The 21,773-nt window shown below is 40.9% G+C and overlaps 1 protein-coding gene and 1 pseudogene across 1 annotated transcript; one reads left to right on the top strand and one right to left on the bottom strand.

The window, feature by feature from the left end:
• Positions 1-5,417: 5,417 nt before the first annotated feature.
• Positions 5,418-11,921, top strand: ccn5 (cellular communication network factor 5). Its single transcript, XM_077513265.1, has 5 exons — positions 5,418-5,710; positions 6,522-6,738; positions 8,203-8,451; positions 11,045-11,262; positions 11,506-11,921. Exons 1-5 carry the CDS (start codon positions 5,570-5,572, stop codon positions 11,782-11,784), a joined length of 1,104 nt encoding a protein of 367 aa, XP_077369391.1. The 5' UTR covers positions 5,418-5,569; the 3' UTR covers positions 11,785-11,921.
• A 3,276-nt stretch (positions 11,922-15,197) lies between these two features.
• Positions 15,198-16,910, bottom strand: LOC144015082 (UDP-glucuronosyltransferase 2B20 pseudogene; annotated as a pseudogene).
• Between the last annotated feature and the right edge of the window lie 4,863 nt (positions 16,911-21,773).

Raw genomic sequence — 21,773 nt, 5'->3', positions numbered from 1 at the left:
TAATTATCAGTATGTAACAGTTTGTACAAATTATTACAGCATTTTGTGGCTCCAGTAAACTACTCCCCCCCCCCCCCCCCCCCCCAAAAAAAATAAATAAAAAAAATAACAAACTTATCCTCTCACAATAATCACACCCAAATTATAAATTAACCCATAGCCATTTCTGTATGAAGGCATAAAAAACAGGATTTGGGAGGATTTAGCATTCAATAATCTTAAGCAAAACCAAGCTAGCTGATCTTGAACTAGGACTACTTCCTGATTTCACTTTTCTAGTTTCAAATTTAGTCCCAAACTATATAATGTGTCGCCATCTAGGGGCCAACAGTAGAATTACACCCAAAACAAACAAACGGCAGAACCAAAAAAAATACAAATAAAAAAATAAATAGCAGCAGCCACGAAATCGGAGTCCGCAATGAAGGCGGAGTATACTGCACCCAGGCTAAGCATTCTGCCATCAAACGAAAGAACGTTTAATTGTTCTGCCTGTCATGATACATCATTCGCATAGATAGGTGAACATGTGTTGTGAATCATTTTTCAATAACAGTTTAACAGTGGTATTTTACAAAGTATAAGGATCAAAGAAAGCTATTCGAACAGTCTTTGATACTAAACTTTTTATTTGACAATTTTACATTGATTAAAAATTTTAATCAAGTAAATATGTAACAAGCTTTGAAGTAAAAAGTACAAGCAGAAGTAGAAAAATGTAATTGCAATTAATTACGGAAATTTGAGCGATGAATTAGTTAAAAAAAAAAAATCGTTTGATAGCACGACATTTTACCATTTCTTACCAAAAAGTTGATATCTAAAAAAAAAAAAACAATGGCTAATCCGCAAGCTAATGTCAGCTCAACAGTAAGGTAAAAATAGCATGTTCGTGCCACAGAAAAGTCAATTCATTAGCCAGTCGTTTTGATGTTCCATCGCCATTCAAAGACAGCGACCTCACCAAACATCTTCTCTTCTACACGTCACACATTCAATCGACAAGAAGGCTGAAATCATCATTTGTGCATTCTTAACACTCACATTTCAAATCATCTCATTTCAAATGAGTAGAAATCAATCAGCCCCCACAAAAACACCATTTCCTTTTCTTACTAAACATTGTATTGAACATTATTAACACATTCACTGCCAGCCCAAAAATGCATCATTTGACGTCTTTTTCCGTCAATGGCAGTGAATGAGTTAAAGTGGTTTGTGAAGGTTCCAGAGTCTAGCTATTGGGACATTTTTGTGTGGTGGTGTGCTTTGGGACTGCTTTTTTTTCTTTTTTTTCCTGGTGTTAAACTATGTGCCTTGACTCAATAAAAGCCAGGAAAGGCCAGTCAACATTGGCGACCGTAAATGAGCAGAAAGCCGTCAAGCTTATGACAGTAAATGTTATAAAAGTTGTCCAGGTTGACTGACATAACAAAAGGAACATTCTTGAAAAATGCTGTGGGTTGGGACCCGCGCCTGGTCTGGAGGATACCTGCGGAAAAGCATCAGTGGGTGCCAAAACGTCAGGCGGGCCACGTGTTTTCGGGCTGTCCGTTAGTTGCATGTGTGTTTGCGCTGAGTCACAAGTCTCACATCAGTTTTGGCTACTTGGCACCGCCCTGGAAACCGCAAAGTGACCGAGTGGAATATTGGGAGGCCTCAACTGTTTTGGGTGTACGAAATGTACTTTTCAGAGTCAACAAGGTGCTGGAATGTTGTTCACAAAAGGCCGACGGGCACCACAACAGCAAATGCACAAACACACACAAACTAACAAATTGGCAGCTGTTGATTTTGCTATTTGTCAAATTGTCACCTCTCAAAGCACGCTCATACTTACCAGTAGGTGTTGTTGTCGTTTGTGCTTTCTTGTCCTACAACAGTAGGACGACCAAATCAGCAAATCTATCAGCACAAAAAGATATACAGACCACCCATTGTTGTCCTTTGTTATTTTTCTTTTTGGTTCTTTCTTTTCTCTCGGCCCCTTTTCAAACACATACTAGCTAGCAGCCATTTTGTTTCTGTTGTTTTTGCTTTCTTTGTCTGCCTCTTGAAAGTGAGCAGCAGCTGCTATCTTATTTGTTCTGTCTTTTTCTTTTCGTGTTTGTTCTCTCTCAGGTCCTTTCGCAACCATATCCGGCACATACTTCAACCAGTGGACTAGAGTGGCCAAATTGGGAGGGGGTGGGGGTGGGGGGTGTTATAGAGGGGGAACGTGCAGGTTTTGCGTTACATATAAAAAATAAAAATAAAAAAATAAAAAGTAGTTTGTATTTTTTTTTTTTTAGTTAAAAAAAGTCAGCTATTTACGTACCTCACTTCCTGAGCATTGAGTTAAGTTGCTGAGCTGGGTTGGCGGCCCAGAATTTTAGCTCACTGGTAGTGCTCTACACTCACAAACAGGAGACTTGGTTGCAGATCACCCGCCCTGCCCACACACCAATTAAAAAAAAAAAAAAGAAGAAAAAAAAAAGAAGAAGTACGTTGGCTCCTTGAAAATAATTTATAATATTATTTGAAATAATAATAATAATTATACATTTAATTTGTAATGCGCTTTACATTTCAAAAACATCTCAAAGTGCTACAGTTGAGAATTAAAAACAAATTACCATACAATATAGCAGAGTTTAAAAACAGTTTAACAAAATGACAATAAAATAAAGCAGAGTTAATAAATACATAAATAAATAATGTTCTTTTTATTTAAAGTAGCGCTTGGGGCAGTTAGGTTGGGCTTAGAACATTATTTTATTACTTATTCATTTGTCAAGCAAAGCTTCAAAAGAAAATGTTGTTTTTTTTGTTTTACTTTCTCCCCATACAGAGGAGGCATACGTTCAAATATTTCTAAGGAATGGCATCTTTGACTAAATTTTGAGTATCACTTAAAGGGATACGTGACTCATTGAACCATTTTTAGCTGTGAAATGTTCATATTTTGTTTAGAATTAATTTGATAACTTCATTATTTTTCATGTACAATTAATACCTTTAAATGTTTTCCTGTTGCTGTCGACTGATGATGACATCACCTGTGCTGAGGAAGTAGGTAACGACCAATCATGGTTCACCTGTTTTCTGGGGTTGGTCAGCAAACTGAGCCATGATTGATCGTTACCTACTTCCTCAGCACAGGTGATGTCATCTTTAGTTGACAGCAAGTAGAAAAGTTACTTTTTAAAGGTATTAATTGTACATGAAAAATAATGAAGTTACCACATTAATTACAGACAGAATGTTATTATTATTATTTTTTTACTGCTGAAAATGGCTCAATATAAGTATCCCTTTAAGTATCCCATGTCCTCTTTTTTGCAAATCAAAATATTGTTTATAATGATGGTGAAACAGGTTTTATACAAGACAGAAGTGCCGCCAAAGTTAAGCACAGACGCTTTTCACGCAACAGCCTGTTCTGTAATATGCTGTTAGACGTCTTTTTGAGCTAACCTGTAAGTGTGACATGAGCACAACAACTGGTGACATTTGTTGAGAGATGGTTAACAAAGTGTTGACATTTACAGTTCAATGTGTGCGCAGTTGCCGTCATTCATGGGGGCGGCCAGGAAGGTTTTTCAACAATGCACCACTGGCTCCCCACCTGGAGCCCACCTGACCATCACATACATACACGCACACATACTCTTACTGCCTCTCACTCAGTCCGTCTGGTTTTATTTATAAGTGGCGTCATGACCGCCCACCCAGAGAATCTTGTTATTTTCACTTTTATTATTACTTTTGACTTGACTGCATGCGTGAACATTGTACACGTTGTGGACATTCAAGCGATGACATCATCCTGACATGGATGCTGTGGGTGGTCGAGTCCATGTTTAACATGAACTCATTCCTTTTTATTTATTTATTTTTTATCTTTTTTTTGTTGACCTTTAAGTGTTGACTTTGACATGTTTGTACGCTTTTGTTTTTTGTTTTTTTTACCAAATGACCTATACTTGCCTGAATTTCCCTCTGCTCTCTAATGATCATTTGTTGTATTAGTTAAATACTATTCTAATTTTCCATTTTAAAAAAAAATAAATACCTCTCAAAACTGATCTTCACAAATACATGACACCAAAAATTTTACCTAATGACGTGTATAATGAATTTTTACTTGTTAGTTAAAAAACAAAACAAGACGTGCTTTTGTCATGGATTTCAAAATTCTCCCCATCAGGCCATCTTTTCTTCTTCTTCTTCTTCTTCTTCTTCTTCTTCTTCTTCTTCTTCTTCTTCTTTTCTGCTTCCCCAACACTGTCAGAAGGGCTGACTTACATTTAACAATTACCATGAAAATTGTAATTTTTTCTATCACTATCTGAACGCTAACATACAAGGGGAAACACCATAGCCACACGGGCTAGCAATTAGCATCTATGTGGCTGTATTGCTACTTTTAAGCAATGAATATCAGTTGAGCAACACTAGTCAAAAGATAAATATAACAATGCTCACAAGTATATATTCTTTATCCTCTGCAAAGACCGAGGAATACTACTGTCGTACTGAGAAATCGAGAGGAGCGGAGTCTCCAGTACACTTATGTCTTATATTAGATGGTGGTGCACACACCAGAATGTGCCGCATATTTGAAGGAGTTGAATTCTTTTAAATTGCGTTAAACTATGTCATTACTATATGTTTTTATTAGGGATGTTCAATACCACTTTTTTTTTCAGACCGATATTGATATATACTCAGACTCGCAGTACTCACCGTTACCGATACCAACTGCCGATACCAGTAGTACATTTTGACAAATAAAAAAAAATCACTAAAAGATATTTTTAAACAAATATATTTCCTTTAATTTTGACCAAAAAAACCCCAGCACAGTCACTCTTCAATAGTCTTAACGCTCAAAATAAAGCACAAAAATGCTCTTTTAGTTTAAGATTCACAATTTTGAAGTAGTTCCAAACCGGTGAAGTTTTGGTGAAAAACTGCTGCAAGCTAGTGCCAGTTACAGGCGAGGAGGACTCACTTAACGTCTTCCTCCTCTGCCATCGGTCGCTTGTACTCGTCCGTGTCACAGGTACTGAAAAAAGGCTGGTATCGGCCCGATACCGATACCTGGTATCGATACTCGCCCATCCCTAGTTTTTATAAAGTATAATTATATTATAAAGCCTATTTCTCACAGAAATCACCTTTTCCCTCACCCAAGACTCCCAGCTGTCTGTTTCCTGAAGACGAGATGATGGCGGTTGCCTGCAGCCTCACCGTGGAAAGCAGACGGAAGAAACTGATCCGATCTCGTTTACGATTGCCTCACTTGAGGAATGGAATAGTGGAAAAGTGTGTGACTGGCTGGTGTAAAAACATCCGCGTAATGTTGAATCCCCCGCCAATTAGACTGGAATCGTCACCGTACCCGTGTCTCCCGTCATTTCATAAGCTGGAACATCACACAGCTGGAAAGAGTGGGCGGGCACTCGGCTGGAAGTGGAAAAGAGGCAGCGGGGAGGAGGAATGTCAAACATTTGCGATGGGGCTCCGCTGGCTGTTTACACGCGAGTCACCGTGGCCGCGTGACATCAGAGTGCAGACTTTATAAATGTCAGCAGCAGGCCAGACGGACGCAGCTCCGCAGGCAGACGCGGACCCGAGACGGACACAGACTTTCGCCCTCATGGACCGACCGCTGTGTGACCGTGTGACAACCTCGGCCCTGCTGCTGCTCATTGTGACCTCGCAGGTGAACCTCAAACACGGATGTTGCGGATAAAATGACACGCGTGTATTCACGGGGAAGATTTAACAGCCTTGTCCCAGGATAACATCATACTTCTATCACTTTTTTGTGTGTTAAATACATATCTATTTGTAGCCTATTTATTTATTTATTTATTTTTTTTTTTAGCGAAGCCACGAGAGGAGTATACGCAATGCTAATAAAGCTTAAAGTTCGTCTGTATTTTTCAGTATTTGATTTTGTGACATTCTCGTGCTGGTTCACTGAAAATGATGCAGCAACAATTTAGCTAACATTAGCTATCTAACTAATTTAGCGAGTTAACAGCCGGAGCTCTCTGTAACAAGCTAACAAAACTATTTTTGTGTTTCTGAAGCAGAATGAATGAATAATTGAATTGACTGCATAATTAAAACAAAATAATTGTCACCACGTTTTTCTTCTGTGGTGACTATTGGCACTTAGCGAAGCAGCTTAATGGTACATTAGCGCCACCAACTGATATTGTCCTTCCACTGCAAGGAAACCAATGTGAGTTGATGATGATCCAACTTTTATCTTAAAAAAAAAAATCACAAGTCAAGGCATTCGTATCTTAAGGAGTCACTGTGCTCAAGTGAAGTACAGATACCTGGAAAATTACTTCAGTACAATAACAAAGTATTTGTACTTCCTTACGTCCCATCACTGCTATAATAGTACATGTGTTGTAGTATCAGTGTGCTTGCAATGTGGAGTTTGTTCAGAGTTTGTTTTCTTCCGTCTATCTCTATGTTTTTGATCAGAAGCCATTTTGTCATCTTATTTTTTACAGGTGTTGTGTCAGCTGTGTGACAAGCCGTGCCTCTGCCCCCGACTCACCCCCCAGTGTCCTCCTGGAGTCCCCCTAGTTGCGGACGGCTGCCGGTGCTGCATGGTGTGCGCGCGGCAGCAGGGCCAGCCGTGCAACAGCAAGTTCCCGTGTGACGGCCGAAGGGGGCTGACGTGCGACTACAGCGCCAGCTTCCCCGGAGACCCCGGGGAGTGTGTCGGTGAGTAGCTCCTTGGGGGCGGTCTTGGCAGTACCTTTTCGGATCTAACGTTTGTCACTGGGTAGCAAAAGCAAGCAAGGCGTGTCAAAATTGACACATGCCCACAAGTTAAATCTGAGAAGGTTAAACATAATTGTGGTTGATAAAAACATCAATTCATCAACGCAATACACGACACTAACGCAATACTCAAAATAGCCCCACTCACAGTTCAATACATTTCAACAACTCCTCTGAATCAATTCAGCTCCTGGCCAGTGGGCTTTAGGTTTTTCTTTTTCTTCTTCCTCTTTTAGGTCGCCGTTAGAGAATTTTGTGTTGGGAACGTTACTTTATAAAAGTAATTGGTTGTAGGCAAAATAACTATTTTCACTACTAAAAAAAAATTCATCATATCAAGTTATTTATTTATTTATTTATTTATTTATTTATATTAAACAGTTTCCAAACGACATTAGAAATTAATAGAATGGCAAGGCAACACTTGCTCCGATTGCTGCCACGACTGCCAATCATGAAGATTGGCACCTGCTGATGATGTCACGCTATAGTATTGAAGGGTGAATTCCTCCATCATTTTTAACATCCTGTCATGACAAATAAATAAATAAATGAATAAACAAATAAATAAATAAATAAACAAATAAATAGCATATGGAGTACAATCAGTGGCTAAAAATCATTTTTTCTTAAAAAAGGGGGACGGGCAGAATCACTCATGCACTCTCTACTATTTATTTAACAGAACCAGTCACAGTCGACCATTAGATGGTGGCACACTATTTTATTGAATACTGTGTAAAGTTTTACAAAAGAAGAAGAATGAAAACAGGAAGTAGTTCAGATCAGTCTTGCTTTTGCTGCAGGGTTGCCAGATTATTGATATACAACCGTTTCAATCCTGCTTTTCACGCCTACAAAAAGCACCAAGTGTAGGTTCATTTTATAATTTACATCTTTGGCTATTTATTAGCCGTGTATTTTGTGAGATTATAAATTTGTTAATTTGGAGGAAAAATGTGATGTACTTTATAAAGCTGGCTGTTGATTTTATTTTATTATTTTTATATCCCTGCTAATATCCATCCATCCATTTTATGAACTGCTTACTCCTCAAGAGGGTCGCGGGGGGTGCTGGAGCCTATCCCAGCTGGCTATGGGCAGTAGGCGGGGTACGCCCTGAACTGGTTTCCAGCCAATCACAGGGCACACAGAGACGAACACACATCCACACACACAAGCACACCTAGGGACAATTCGGAGCGCCCAATTAACCTGCCGTGCATGTCTTTGGAATGTGGGAGGAGCCTGGACTCGAACCCGAGTCCTCAGTAATATTCTGTGTACTTTGCAGTATCACAGTCATTTCTTAAGCTATTTCAATAAGTAAATAAATGAAGGGAAGTTGAACCAAACTAAATTGCCTCAACTAAATAATACATTTTGACCAATTGTGCCTTTTAGCTGAGGAAGATCTGACCTGCGAAGTCAACGGCATCAGCTACCACGATGGCCAATCCTTTCAGCCATCTTGTGACGTCCACTGCCACTGCAGAGGCGGCGGCGTCAGCTGCGTGCCCGCTTGTCCCCTCAATTTCCGCCTGCCCACCGCAGACTGTCCTCACCCGCAATTCGTCCGGCTGCCGGGGAAGTGCTGCAAGGAGTGGCTGTGCGAAAACCTGGACAACTCTGTGCTTCAAGACGCCATCTCGGGTAAACGTGTTACACTCAACAACGGTCACCATTATCAAATTAGCTTTTGTGTTTGATTTGAAGCCTATATATGTTATTTGCTGAAAAATCTTCCCGCACGTTACTACAAATATCACAGAAAATATATACACTACATTATGCAGCAGTGGCGGCTCAAATTAAATAGTGAATTGGCGGTTGATCACAAAAGTCCAATTTTAATTTTCCCAACACGTCATGACATATAGTCATCAGAGAGGAATTTTGGGATGGCACGTGTCCCTATGGCTGACATATCGACGTACAGGAGTGCCTGGAAGTAATAATGGGAATGTTTTTTTGGCTGAATACCGCCATCTGGTAGCTACTGTATACCCTCCAGTTTGTCCTAGCAACGGGAATAGTTGCCCGCTTAAACGCCTCGCTAATGGCTAGCTAATGCCGTTGTTAGCAACAAACGAAAGGGAGATTTCAAACTTAGATGGCGAACCTCAGAAATAAACTAGCTTCGCTCTATCTAGAATCAGGCTAGTCGCAACGTAGATGGATTTAAAATTGGACCAAAGAGAAAAACATCCTTTGTTCTGCCGTTTTACAATTTTAAAAACATTTTTAGAAATCTGCTGTAGGCCAAAACTCATGTCCAGATTTTTTTTTCTCCCAGTTTTAACGAAGGATGTTTTTCTCTTTGGGAACACTGCGAGAAAAAAAATCTGGACATGAGTTTTGGCCTACAGCAGATTTCTAAAAATATTTTTAAAATTGTAAAGCGGCAGAACAAAGGATGTTTTTCTCTTTGGGAGAATGGTAATATTTAAAATATAACGTATTTATACGTTTTTGGGAGCAAATGAGTTAAGAACACATTAACGTATTGTTTTAATTATTTTAACTGTAGTTGAGCCTGGCATTTAAGTTTTAAAAATTGTCCTCTGTAATGGACACATCATAGCTTCAAAATAAAAACTTTTTTTTTTTTTTTATTCTTTTGCAGTATTCCAGTTAATTCACAAAGATTGGGGAATATCAAAATAAACACGATTTTTTTTTCTTCTGGTAGTCAGGAGGATAATATAGTGACAGGCAGAAAAGTTCAATGCTTTTTCACTCGATGGCAGAATGTCCAATTAACCTGTTGCTAATCACCCAACAGTATAACAACAAAGTAGCCTATGCAACTAAATAGGCCCTGCTTTCACATGAATTAAATAAATTTGTAAGTAAAGTGAGACAAAATAATCACTATTTCAGTTAACATCTTGTTTGGTGTTGGGCCAGGGGATTTTGCGAACATAAAATCAAGTCTTTGGTGCAATACAGACTAGAAAACACTTCAATAGTGAGCACTGTTAAGAATTTGACATAAGACATAACATTCTATTCTTTAATCAACTCAAGTCATAGTAAAACTCGGGAGATGTCATTTGTGAGCTCATCTTCCAAGAGCTACATCATGTTGGTGATTCACTTGGATGACTCGTCTTTTTTTTTTTCCTGGCTTGTTTTCTTCTTTCTTCAGATGCAGTCACATTGGATGATTGCTTGGCACGCGCACGCACGCATGCAAACGCATGCAAACGCACACACACATACAAAAAAGAAAAAAAAAGGGATGATCGCTTGGCACTCACTTAAATGCAGTCAGACACCGTTTGGAGTTTCAAATGTTTTTGTAGTTGCTTCATTTCCTTCCTCTGTCGCGCTCCCTCTCTCCTGTTCTCCCTTACTGAAGAATAACTTTCACTCGTGTTGAATTTCTACACAGCTGCTTGTTGCTATTAAAAGAAGTTTGTACCTTCCTCCCCAAGGAAATGTGGCTTGTCTTCAGTTCAAAACGAGCAGACATGACCAGCCACCATGTGGAGAAGTAATCGCGCAGACACCAGGGAGGATGTGAATAATATTTGGAGAGGGATGACAACATGCAGCATGGGAAATATGCTCGGAATGAATTTGCATCAACTTTCAAAGGCTACCTTCTTCATGTGCCGGAAAATAAGCTCATTTCGTTTCCATGCGCACTCTTACATAACTAGTCAAAGTCCCCCACCTATTTGTTTAATAGAGAGTTTTGATTCAATGTCATAAGAATGTGGAGTTAGGCAACAATTTGGCTGTTTTGATTTGAACTGCTGCCATATCTGAGTGTTTCCCAAACTTTATCCAGACAAGATTCATGATCTTTGCCCTCAATTACTTACAAAGTCTGCGTAGTTGTTTAGTTGTGGGGATGGTGAAATGTGGATAAGCCTTCAATGGGAAAAAAAATATCATTATGTGTATTTACTTGATTTCAACACGATCAAAATGTGTTCAACTAATTTATTTAATCAAGTGCAACTGAAAGACATACTTTTTTTTTCCCAGTATTCTGCCATCTAGTGGACAAGCATTTCATTGTTGCGCATGTCTCTATACGTCACTGGAATCAAGAAATAAACAAAGATATGTTAGTCGGGTCTGTCATATCTCAAGGCACCAGTTTCTGTGGTCGCTACTTGGCAGATTTCCATCGATTGTGGCGGGGTTCCGGAATATAACCCCGCAATGATCAAATCTCCGCCGTTATTTCACTTCCCTTGTGTTTTGGTGTCTTGTGTTTTTTTCCTGTCAGCCATGAGCGCAAACACTCGGCAGCTGGTGGCCCCACTGCCGTCCGCTTCGGTCTGCGTGGAACGGAGCACCCAGTGGACCGCGTGTTCCCAGAGCTGCGGGGACGGCATCTCCACGCGCGTGTCCAACCGCAATCCGGCCTGCAAGCTGCAAGTGGAGACTCGCCTTTGCAAAGTTCGACCCTGCCATGCACAACTCACGGTGCCGAGCCGGCCCATGGTGAGTCTTCCAGTTTAGTGGGCGGAGCGGAAACACAACCTAACCTGGATTTAAATGCATTTACACTTGGAGCAGACTTCACTTCTGATGGCAACTTATTCATTTGCATGCAGCACAACAGCTAATTGCTGCATCACTATGTTTCTTTGAACTCTGGGCTCCACTAAATGACCCAACACTGCAGACCTCACAACCCTACTAAGTTTGTATTTATGTGTGGCGTGCTTGTTTCTGTTCCACCAGCAAGGCCAGTGCACGGCCAGCTACACGTCACCCGGGCCCGTCCGGCTGCTCCATCACGGCTGCAGCAGCACACGCACCTTCCAGCCGCGATACTGCGGCACTTGCACCGACTCACGCTGCTGCACGCCGTTCCACACCTCCACTGCCGACGTGACCTTCCGCTGCCCCGCCGGCAGGCCGCGGCGACGAGCCGTCATGGTGATCCACTCGTGCGTCTGCCACAGCAACTGCCCCTACTCGCCGTTCACCAACCCGGCTCTTCGGGGATACAGACCCTGACTGGTTCACCATGGTAACGCCACGCTCTAAGCTGCTGGGCTGAATTTGGAAACCAGATTTGCGACGGCCCCCATTCATCTGTCGTGAGGCCTTGAAAGGGACAATGACTATTTTGTATATACTGTAAATTGGGGGGGGGGGGGGGAAACTATATTTCTGCACAGATCTCATATCATTGTATGCACTGCAAACTCAAAACAGGTGTTCAATAAGTGGTCAATGAATTGGCCAATAGTTTCTCGTTCAATTTGGGGGGAAAAAAGGGAAAATGAGAGAGATAGAACAAGCTATACTTTTTGTAGACAAGCCCATAACTATAAAATAAGTGCCAGTGTTCGGTCAGCAACGTGCCTTCCAGAGAATGGAGTCAATTCGAGTCTTAATGCAGCCGTCATGTGGTATTGAAATTATGGTAAATACCACATGTCGAGTCGTAAATTGCACGCGAACGCCCCCTTATGTCGTATTTTATACCGGACAACTGGGAATTTATTTTGATTTCCTAGTTGTGAGGACCTTTCACGTTTCAACATGGCGGAGAGAAGGTTACTGATTTACGACTTACGTGGGAAAAACTTCTGATAGACTCAACCCTGTCTTTGACTTGAAGTCATTGGAATGTAATTTCGTTTACATTTAAAATGCTTTTTTCCTTTTCTTGAAATCTATTTTGTTTTTGAACGTAAAAGTTATTTTTTTTAGTGCGTCACGCGCATCGTAACCCAGCCACCAGTAGGCTGCGCTGTGACACTGAGAACTGAGGCTGCCTGTTAATCAAGTGTCACGTCCAAAGATGAAAACGTTTGGATTGAAGGATGATCTTTTTGGTGAAACCGGGTAAAGACAATAGCAACACGCAAGGTTTGTAACTCAAGGATAAGAAACGTACCATCTACGACGTTTAACTTAATCTGTCAGTCGCAGGTAAGCTAGCCGTATGAACTCTTAAAAGCTAAGCTAATTACGCTGGACAGTTAAGCTAACAAACACACTAAACTTCCAATCACTTGTGCATTTACGTGAGAAGACAATAAAGTGATATATTAGACATCACGGAGACTGTTCTCGTGAAACCTTACTTAAAATAAATAAATAAATTGCGGTTTAAGCATATGAATGTTTACATAGACTGCATTTAGGTAGCATTTGTAGAAGTCAGCGTATCCCTATATTTGATGTGGCAGGGCTGCCCTTAATAAACTAATGCATATCAACACGACAGAACTTCATAAAGCGACAAAAAAAAAAAAAAAATAGCGCACAAGGTAAATGCCTCTCGTTCGCCCGTTTACTCACGCTAATAGATTTGGGAAACAGTTTGGCATTATTGAGTAGTCTCTAAATCTGATTATTACAGTACTGTACACGTTTACTCGTCAATATTTTTCGTCACAGTAACCTTGTTAGATACTTTGTAGCTGTAACTAAAGAAAACCTCTGTTAACAATAAGGCATTCTTCAATGTAGTAATTTCATACCCTCAAGTTTTCATTTTTAGAGATGTAAATGTAATTTTTGTATGTTCATTTAATTATTCATACATGTATACAGATATTCATAATGTATTTTTTTATGCTGTGATCAGTGAAAATATCTATTTTTTATCATGCCAATATATATTTTGATTGAGCAACATTGTATGACTTGACTCTGCTTGATGTGCTTGGTACCCCCCCCCCCCCCCACACACACACACAGCTACTTGGGACTTGCTTGAGACTTGGACATACCCATTGTTTTTGTCTGTTGCTGGCTTAGAAAGATGACCAAAGCTACATTATCTGCAGTAAATAACTGATTAGAATTGTTTATTTTCCACGACACACCTTATGATCTACTCACTCATTGGAAATCAATGGCACATAGTGTCAAAGGTTGTCACCAGCAGGTTGCAACAGAGATACAGAGACCCGAATAGTCACAGAAAGGCTTTAGAGTTTAGAGCGCAATAAGGCATCCTAGGATATAATAAATGGATTGTACAAGGACAAATGGATATCAAAGGAGCAGTTTGTTGTTTGACTGTGTAAAGATGAGCAATGTCTAGATTCTAGAATCTTTTCCAAAAATAATGATGTCCTAATCAGCCTGAGGTTAATATCAGAATGGGGAACCTTAATGTGATTGTAGCTGTTTCAAAGTAATAAGTACACATTTTAGTCACACATTATGACTTTATTTTTGTAATGTCCCTTTTTTTTTCCCACTGTGGCCCTAAAATGCTTTCATATTGTATTGGAGTTGATACTTTTGTTGTATATATTCCCCAGACAGATGCTGGCTGTTTACTGTGTTTTGAACACTCTGCCGAGATGTTGCACTTCTTCTATTCTGCTTCAGATTGTCAACAATCTTTAATATTTTGTATATTGCTTGTTTGTGGGGAATATTTTATTTGTAGTATGCTGCTGTATGCATTTCTAATAAGTTGTGTTCCAATGATTAATAATTGTTTTTTTTTATAAATCATATCAGAATGTGTCAGCGTGAAATAAAAAGTAAGTGAGCCCCATAGAGAATTATGAACATAAGATGACGTCATATTCTGTCAACATAATATTCATTCCTGTGACAGTCCCCCCGGCACATGAGCCAATTATAGCTTACACATTTGTGTTACCTACACACAGCTTCCACACCATTATCGTGAAAAAAAAAAAAAAGATATAAGACTTGGATACAAGATTTAGTCATTCGTTGTCTCTGAGTCTTAAAAAGACCCGGATTAATTTTTCATCCTAAATGCGTTGTTTTCATTACCGATTTCTTGCCATCAATGTTTCAAAACAGGATTTGAAAATAAAATCAAAACTAAAAAAAAAACACGAGTTTGTAGGACCAACCTTGAAAAAGGGAAAACGCACAAACTTTTTTGTCAACTCCCCCGTTCGACCAGCAGAGGGCGACTCTTAATAACTTTGTCTTTCTTAACTGCCAAATTACACAAACGACTTCTCTGCTGATCTTAACATGATTAAAACACTTGGGCTGCAAAATAGATCGGAAAAATGTAAATCTGAATTGCAGTAATAGCCTGTGAACTATGCATATTGCAGATGTCAAGTCTCGGAAGTGTGGTGGTGGACCCAAGTGCAGGAGGCGGAACGAGTCAGAGGTGCTCAAAAGGAGTCAATTTAATCAAGCAAAAAACTAAAGTGGCAAACAGGCTTGGTGACAAAGAATAACAAAATACCGACGGGAAAAACTATACAAGAGCAGACTTAACTATGGCAGCATGAACGTAGGGAAACAGGAATAATGAACCGACCAACTGAAGCGAAAACCGAATAACTAAATACACACACTGATTGCGCACGATGAGACACAGCTGGGCAAGACACAAGTGGAAAGGGGGAGCTGATTGGTTGATACATGAGGAAGGGCAGGCAAACACAGGTGGACATCGGCGAGGGTTAACGAGACTAGGGAAGACAAGGAAAGCAGAACATAAACATGACTAACTCAAAACCCAACAAAAACAAAGCAAACCCTACCCCAAACAGAACCAAAACATGACAGCAGAGATGTGCAATAAATCTCAAATGGAATCATATGCATTTATCTGACTTACCAATCAGATACAACCTTGGGATTTTTTTTTTTTTGTGAAAAGTGTTAGGCTTGTGAATCTACTCTCTCTTGGATTTAAATGTGGAATTTTTGGCTCTCATTAGGTGCGTACAAAGACATCTACAGGAAAGCCATATTGATGCAACAACTACAGAACAGAAAAGTGCAAGAACTGCGATCACATCCAGACAGTGATAGGCGTACCATGGCAATTTATAGGATTCTGTGCGCAGATGAGCTGCGCCTCTGTGCCTCATGACGTACTCGATCCAGAATACGGCAGTGTCGATGGGTTTCATGGGTTTGTCTCGATGAAGTTGGGAGAGTTTGATCATGTTCTGCTTGTAAGGCTTCTGTGGATCGAGAATATTCCTCAGGGAAGCGGTGAAAGATTCCACGTCGAGCGCCGCCACGTCCACAATCTCGGCGCCTCCGTGGGCCTTCATCCGCACCATGTTGTCATGCTGGTCGAAGATGAGTGGAATCCCCAAAATCGGAACGCTGTGGTAGATGGCCTCGTATAAGCCGTTAGTACCCCCGTGTGTTACAAAGACTTTGGTCTTGGGATGACCCAGTAAATCGTTCTGAGGCAACCAGTCCACCAGCAGGGTATTGTTCCCCAGAGTGGAGGGTCTCTTCCCAATATGTCTCCACACGACCTTCTGAGGCAGCCTGGCAAAAGCAGAGGCGATGATCTGGGATAGCTCAGGGCCGAGGTCGCCCAGCATCGTTCCTAATGTCATAATCACCACGCCGTGTTCGCCAGAACTCTGCACAAAGTCCTCCAAATCTGCCGGCAAAGGCTTGGCGGGCTTCCCCTGAAACCCTCCGATGTAGACCACATTGGGCATGGTGGGACGAGGGAACTCAAAGGTAAAGTCGACCCTCATCAGCCAGATATCGGCTTCCTGCATGAGAGACATGGCACTGACGTCACCTCTGAAATAGCGATCGCACACGGCCTGGTAAGGCGGATTGGACACATAGTGGGACATGTAAAGCAGCACGCCATGATAGAAAACGTTGTTAATTCGTTGGCAGAAGTCCATTTTGTCCGAGTAATGGGAGAACAGTTGAGGAATGTAGGAGAGAGGAGACGGCGCAATGGCAAAGTGTGCCTCTCCGTTGAAAATCCAGCGCACGTTAAAGACCATGGGGAGGTCCAGATAGTGAGCCAGCAGCACCCCACCTGGAAAGGCCGGATCAGTCAAACAAAGATCATATTCATTTTCTTTTAGCTCCTTGATTAGAGTTTGATTTTCAAATATACTGACCACCATTTTGGCCACAACAACTTGGGCCTCCCCAATTAAGCTGAAAATGTTCCTGTAAAACGCCACAAAAGCCCACAGCGAGCCTCTATGCCGCAAGATCTCGATGGACCTCTGCAGGTACGAGGTCATGTAGTTTTGGCTCTCGATGTTCTGGGACTGCTCCAGCACGATGGTGATGGAGGTGTAGTGGGGCGACTTCTCAGATACGTACCAGCTGGTGGAGGTTCGCAGCACTGTGATTTCGTGGCCTTGAGAGTGAAGTGCTTCCACCAAAATTTTCATGTTGAGCCAGTGGCTTCCATCAAAGGGGTAGACGAGAATTTTCCCACCCCAACAAGTGGCGGAACACAGCAACAGGAGAGCCAGTCTTGGATATGGTGCCATTGCTAAAGAGGACACAGACACACATTTCAAAATAATTATACATGGTTGCTTTCCTTATGAGTATTCCAGTATTGTCTTTGTTTTTATCATTTTTGTTCGTCTTCAGCACTTACATGAGGAAAGACTTGCTTAGCTTTAAGGAGTCGACTCTAGACCTATTTCACCAACTTTCACAAAATCGCAAAGTTTTCCAAGATAGTATCCGAAGTTGTAGCCGGTCTCTATCGTGCATGGTGATGACATAGATGATTGCATGGGGGAAACGTGCCAGTGAACTGGTCAAATTACGCCGGTGGGGTTTCAAACTGCTTTAAGCGATTCATCATGGATGCTGTTGGCCAAGACGGATGACCTGGACTGAAATGGACTAACAAAGGTTTTGCACAATCTGCTGCTTTGTGCTTGACTGAAACTTGACTCAGTAAGCACAACCCGGACGCCGCGCAACAACTGCCCGTACCTATAGTAGTAAAGCTGGTCGCATTTTGTTAAAAGAGGTTGGACACAGTCTTATGTAAACAGTTTTTTGCTATGCTTACTGCTAAACAGAGGTGGGCGCGTCAATGAATTTTTACCGTCCATCATTCGACAATCGTCAACAGTCAGGACACCCCTTTCGTCATCGTCAAGCTGTCACTATATCAAGCCGAACCGTATTATAATCGTCAATCCGCCATTCGTCATTGCGTAGCACAATGAGCGTACGTCTATGTTTCCGTCATTTGAAGTGGACATCACTCAATGCTCCATCATTCATCAATCCGTCTGCAAAATGGGACCGCTATCATTGACAGATTGCCAAATTTATTGGCGGATTGACGATTACATTGACGGACGAAAACCCCCTTCTGGAAATGCTTAGTTCGTCATCGTTTTGAAGTCTCATTGTCTGATTGATGGACCTTCCGTCAGTATTGACAGAATGCCCACCTCTGCTGCTAACTTCACCAACTGGAGGAGACCCTCCACACCCAAGCGAAGTACAATAAAGCACTGGTTGCTGACTTGAACATGTTCTACTGCAGATTTGAAAACGGGATTGTCACACCCGACACCTGCCCAGACCCACCTCCAATGGCCTCATATCAAGACATGAGACAAAAATCTTCAAGCAAAAAAAAGATCAACAAGGTGTCAGCAATCAGTTGGGTCCAGTTTCCATTCAGATTTTCAGTCGGTCTTTGGAACTGTGTGAAGTTAAACCATGCGTCAAGCGTTCCACACTAATCCCAGTCCCCAAGAAATCTGCAGTTTCAACACTGATTCACGATAGGCCTGTCACGCTTGACATCTGTGTTTATGAAGTGTTTTGAGAGAGCCTTGTGTTGGACCACCTCCTAGACCATCACAGAACCCATCCTTGCCCCCCTGTAGTTTACTTGGAAGCAAACAGGTCTGTGCATGGCGCAGTCAACATGGGGCTGCGCTTCATCCTTCATCCTTAACAGTGGCAGGGATCTATGCAAGGATCCAGTTTGTAGCACCATCATCGCTGAACTCACTTCCAAGGTCCTCTAGCTCCGCGTTCCTCCTGCCATCTGCTAGAGCAGGGGTCTCCAAGTTCGGTCCTCGAAAGCCCCTATTCAGCCTGTTTTCCATGTTTCTCTCCACTAACACACCTGATTCATGATCGGGATCGTTATCAAGCTTCTGCAAAGCTTACTAATTAGCTGATTATTAGATTCAGCTGTGCTGAAGGACGGAGACATGGAAAACAGGCTGGATAGGGGCTCAAGCGGACCGAACTAGGAGACCCCTGTGCTAGAGGATTCACAGCTTCCTGACTGGCAGGACTCAGCAATGGGCAACAATTGCCCCCACAAACGTAGTTTAGAATAGATAATCCTGCTGTCCAGCATTGCACCATAATCCATAACTGGTTCAACCAAAGTTTTCCTGCACAATCTGGAGATATTTGTTTTGTTCTGGTATAAATATCATTTTTTTTTGTCATAATGTTCTGAGGAAGCATTTGCAGATGAAAATATGTTCAAGATGTTTATCCGGATGAGGCATGCTTCTAATCAAAGCCACATATGTGAATGCACCATGCCCGAGTATGTGGGTATATTCGTCTAAAAAATTATTAATAATTTAAAAATTAATTAAAAGACCTGGCCCAACTGTTCATTTGGAAAAGGGTTAGGTTTTATTCGGTCTCAATTTTTGTCAAACCATGACAATCAGGCAGTCATTCTTGTGAAACGAGTGGTAAAGGCCTGTTAGTTAGGTCATGTCTTTCTAATGCAACCCAATAAAATCACAAAGGATTTCAAATCAACTGTCGCAGATGATGGAAGTCGCGCAGCTTACATTTGGACAGTGCAGCGGATTCTCACCTCGGGTCTTGTCAGCCGCTCCAAGAGAAAAGAATCCCGCGTCTGCTGTGGTCACATAGCGCCCGTACTGAGCTTGTGTTCCAAATGCAAGTCAATATGTAACTGCACCAAACTCCTGCTTGGTTGTCCAAATCCCTCCTCTGGTTTTCCTGCACAGATTCCTCTCTACCAAAACATCTGGAAATCATTGTCATAAACCAGCATCTGAACGTCATAAAACGCCTTCCCTCAAAAATGATTGCACTGACTTTGGATTACCCGTATGAAATTCAATTGGTCAATATCTGACTTGTCTGTTTTTGCAGAATGCAAAGGTGAACTGGGTTCTTTTTTTTTTTTTTTTTTTGAATGCTCAATTATTCAATTGGTCACTTCAATCAGGCAATTTTCATAAACCCCTGCAAGTAGTTGCCGTTTAGTCATTTCTATTAAAAACAGAAAAAGGCTGGATACTTCCATGTTAACAAACTACAGACTCATCTCTAACCTCAACCACCAGTTACAGCCATTTCAGTCCAGAATGGAAGGTCCAACTTGCAGAAAAGAAGTTCTTTTTTGACCTTTGGAAGTTTTGAATGATCGTCGGCTATGTGATATGATATCACACAAGAATCAATCCTTGGACCCTTTTTGTTCAGCTTGTATCTGCTACCTTTGGGTCTAATTCTACAGAACCATAAGGTTCATTACTGTCGCTTTTTTGATGACACACGTTTATATCTAGCAATGTCCCCCATTTCAGTCACATGCGAGGACGTTCATGACTGACTGATAACTCCTCTGGACTCAGATATAAAAAGATGAACCCAAAATAGATTGGCCTTTATTTCAATTTTAACCTTAATTGAAATCACACACTGTTCAATAATGTGGTAGCAAGAATAACAAAAATTATTAAAATGTTTGCGATAAGGTCAGTTTTGGTCGATGTATTTACTTTTCTTAACTTTAATATTTATTTATTTACTACTTTCAGTCTTTTATTATTATTATTTCTATATCACTCTTATATTTAATCTGCCTTTTTTTAAATAAATATTTTAGTCTATAAAGTTATGTATTTTATGTTCAGAATTTTTCATAGTTTTTAATTGTTTTTTATATTTTAGCAACAGTCAGTTTTCCTCGGATGGAGCCCTCTGCTCCGGGAGCTGTGGTGGGCTGTGGTGGGCCGTGGCTGTGGTCCCGCTTCTTGGGCCCCCAGTTTCAGCTCGTTACTGGGGGCTCAATGCTGACGGCCCGCGATCTGGTCCTGGTCCAGAGGGCTCCATGAGATGGATTTACCTCATGAGATGCTCTGTAGCCAGCCTGGCAGCCTCTGATCTTTTAGTCATCTAATCCTCTCTTATCTTTGTATTTGTTTTTGTGTGTTTAAGATCCTTGTGTGTGGGTTAATAATGTGAAGCAGTTCGTGTTACACTATTATGCATGAAAATAATGCAAAGAGATTCCAAATTTGACAGCAGAATTAACTATTTTTCTAAACATTAGAATGACTTGGAGTGTAATAAAAGATAAGTGATCCCTGTAAGAGAGTTACATAAGATGACATCATATTCCTCCGTTAGCTTATTCATTCAGCATCAGGCACATGAGCCAAACACATGCCTACACACAGCTTCCACATCTGTATCGGGAAAATTCAATGAAAAAAACCCTGACTGATTTTTCATCCCTAATTCAGTGATGTCATCCCTGAGTTCTCACCAGCAGTGTAAGGTGTTCAGACTAGAAAAATTCATTTAAAAAACGGATTTAAAAATACAATCATCACTAAAATCTACTACTGTACTTTTTTGTTTATAGGAACACACGCACACACAAAAACTACCCTGAAAAATTACCCCCCTCTCGACATGTCACCTCCCCTGTTTGACCAGCAGATGGCGACTCTTACCTTTGACTTTCAGAGTCAGAGTGGTTAGACTTCTGTGCTGGCCTAAATTTATCAGAAGCCTTAAACTAATTTCTGATCGGTTTTCCATTAAAGACAATAATAAATATTGAATTCTTTCCTTACAATTGATTATTGTCTTAATTTCCTAGCATTTGCCTTGGCTGCACTGCTTAAAGTACATTTTTTTGGGCGACAAGCTAATGACTGAATGCCCATGACAAAATAGTGTTATGCTTCTCTTTCATTAACGTGAGAATGAAATTGTGTTAAAATGTACAAAATGGTTTAATTTGTATTGCTTGGCTGGGAACTGAGCACCCCTAAACCTCGACCCTAGAACCGCCCCTGGTCTGTTATATGCAGTATATATATTTGATCCAGTGCTGGCATGGCAATGTAATCTACATTGTCAAGGAAGGATGAAGGTTTTTGTAATGGTGGGCTAACATAAAACAGCAAAAGTCCCCACCCACACCACAAAAATAAAAAATAAAAAAAATAAATAAAAAACAAGCCCAAAGAACT

Source organism: Festucalex cinctus, chromosome 2 (assembly GCF_051991245.1).
Source record: "Festucalex cinctus isolate MCC-2025b chromosome 2, RoL_Fcin_1.0, whole genome shotgun sequence".
In the NCBI taxonomy this organism is placed as follows: Eukaryota; Metazoa; Chordata; class Actinopteri; order Syngnathiformes; family Syngnathidae; genus Festucalex; species Festucalex cinctus.
Note: the sequence above shows the minus strand (reverse complement) of the source record. Positions and strands in the feature narration are given on the sequence as shown.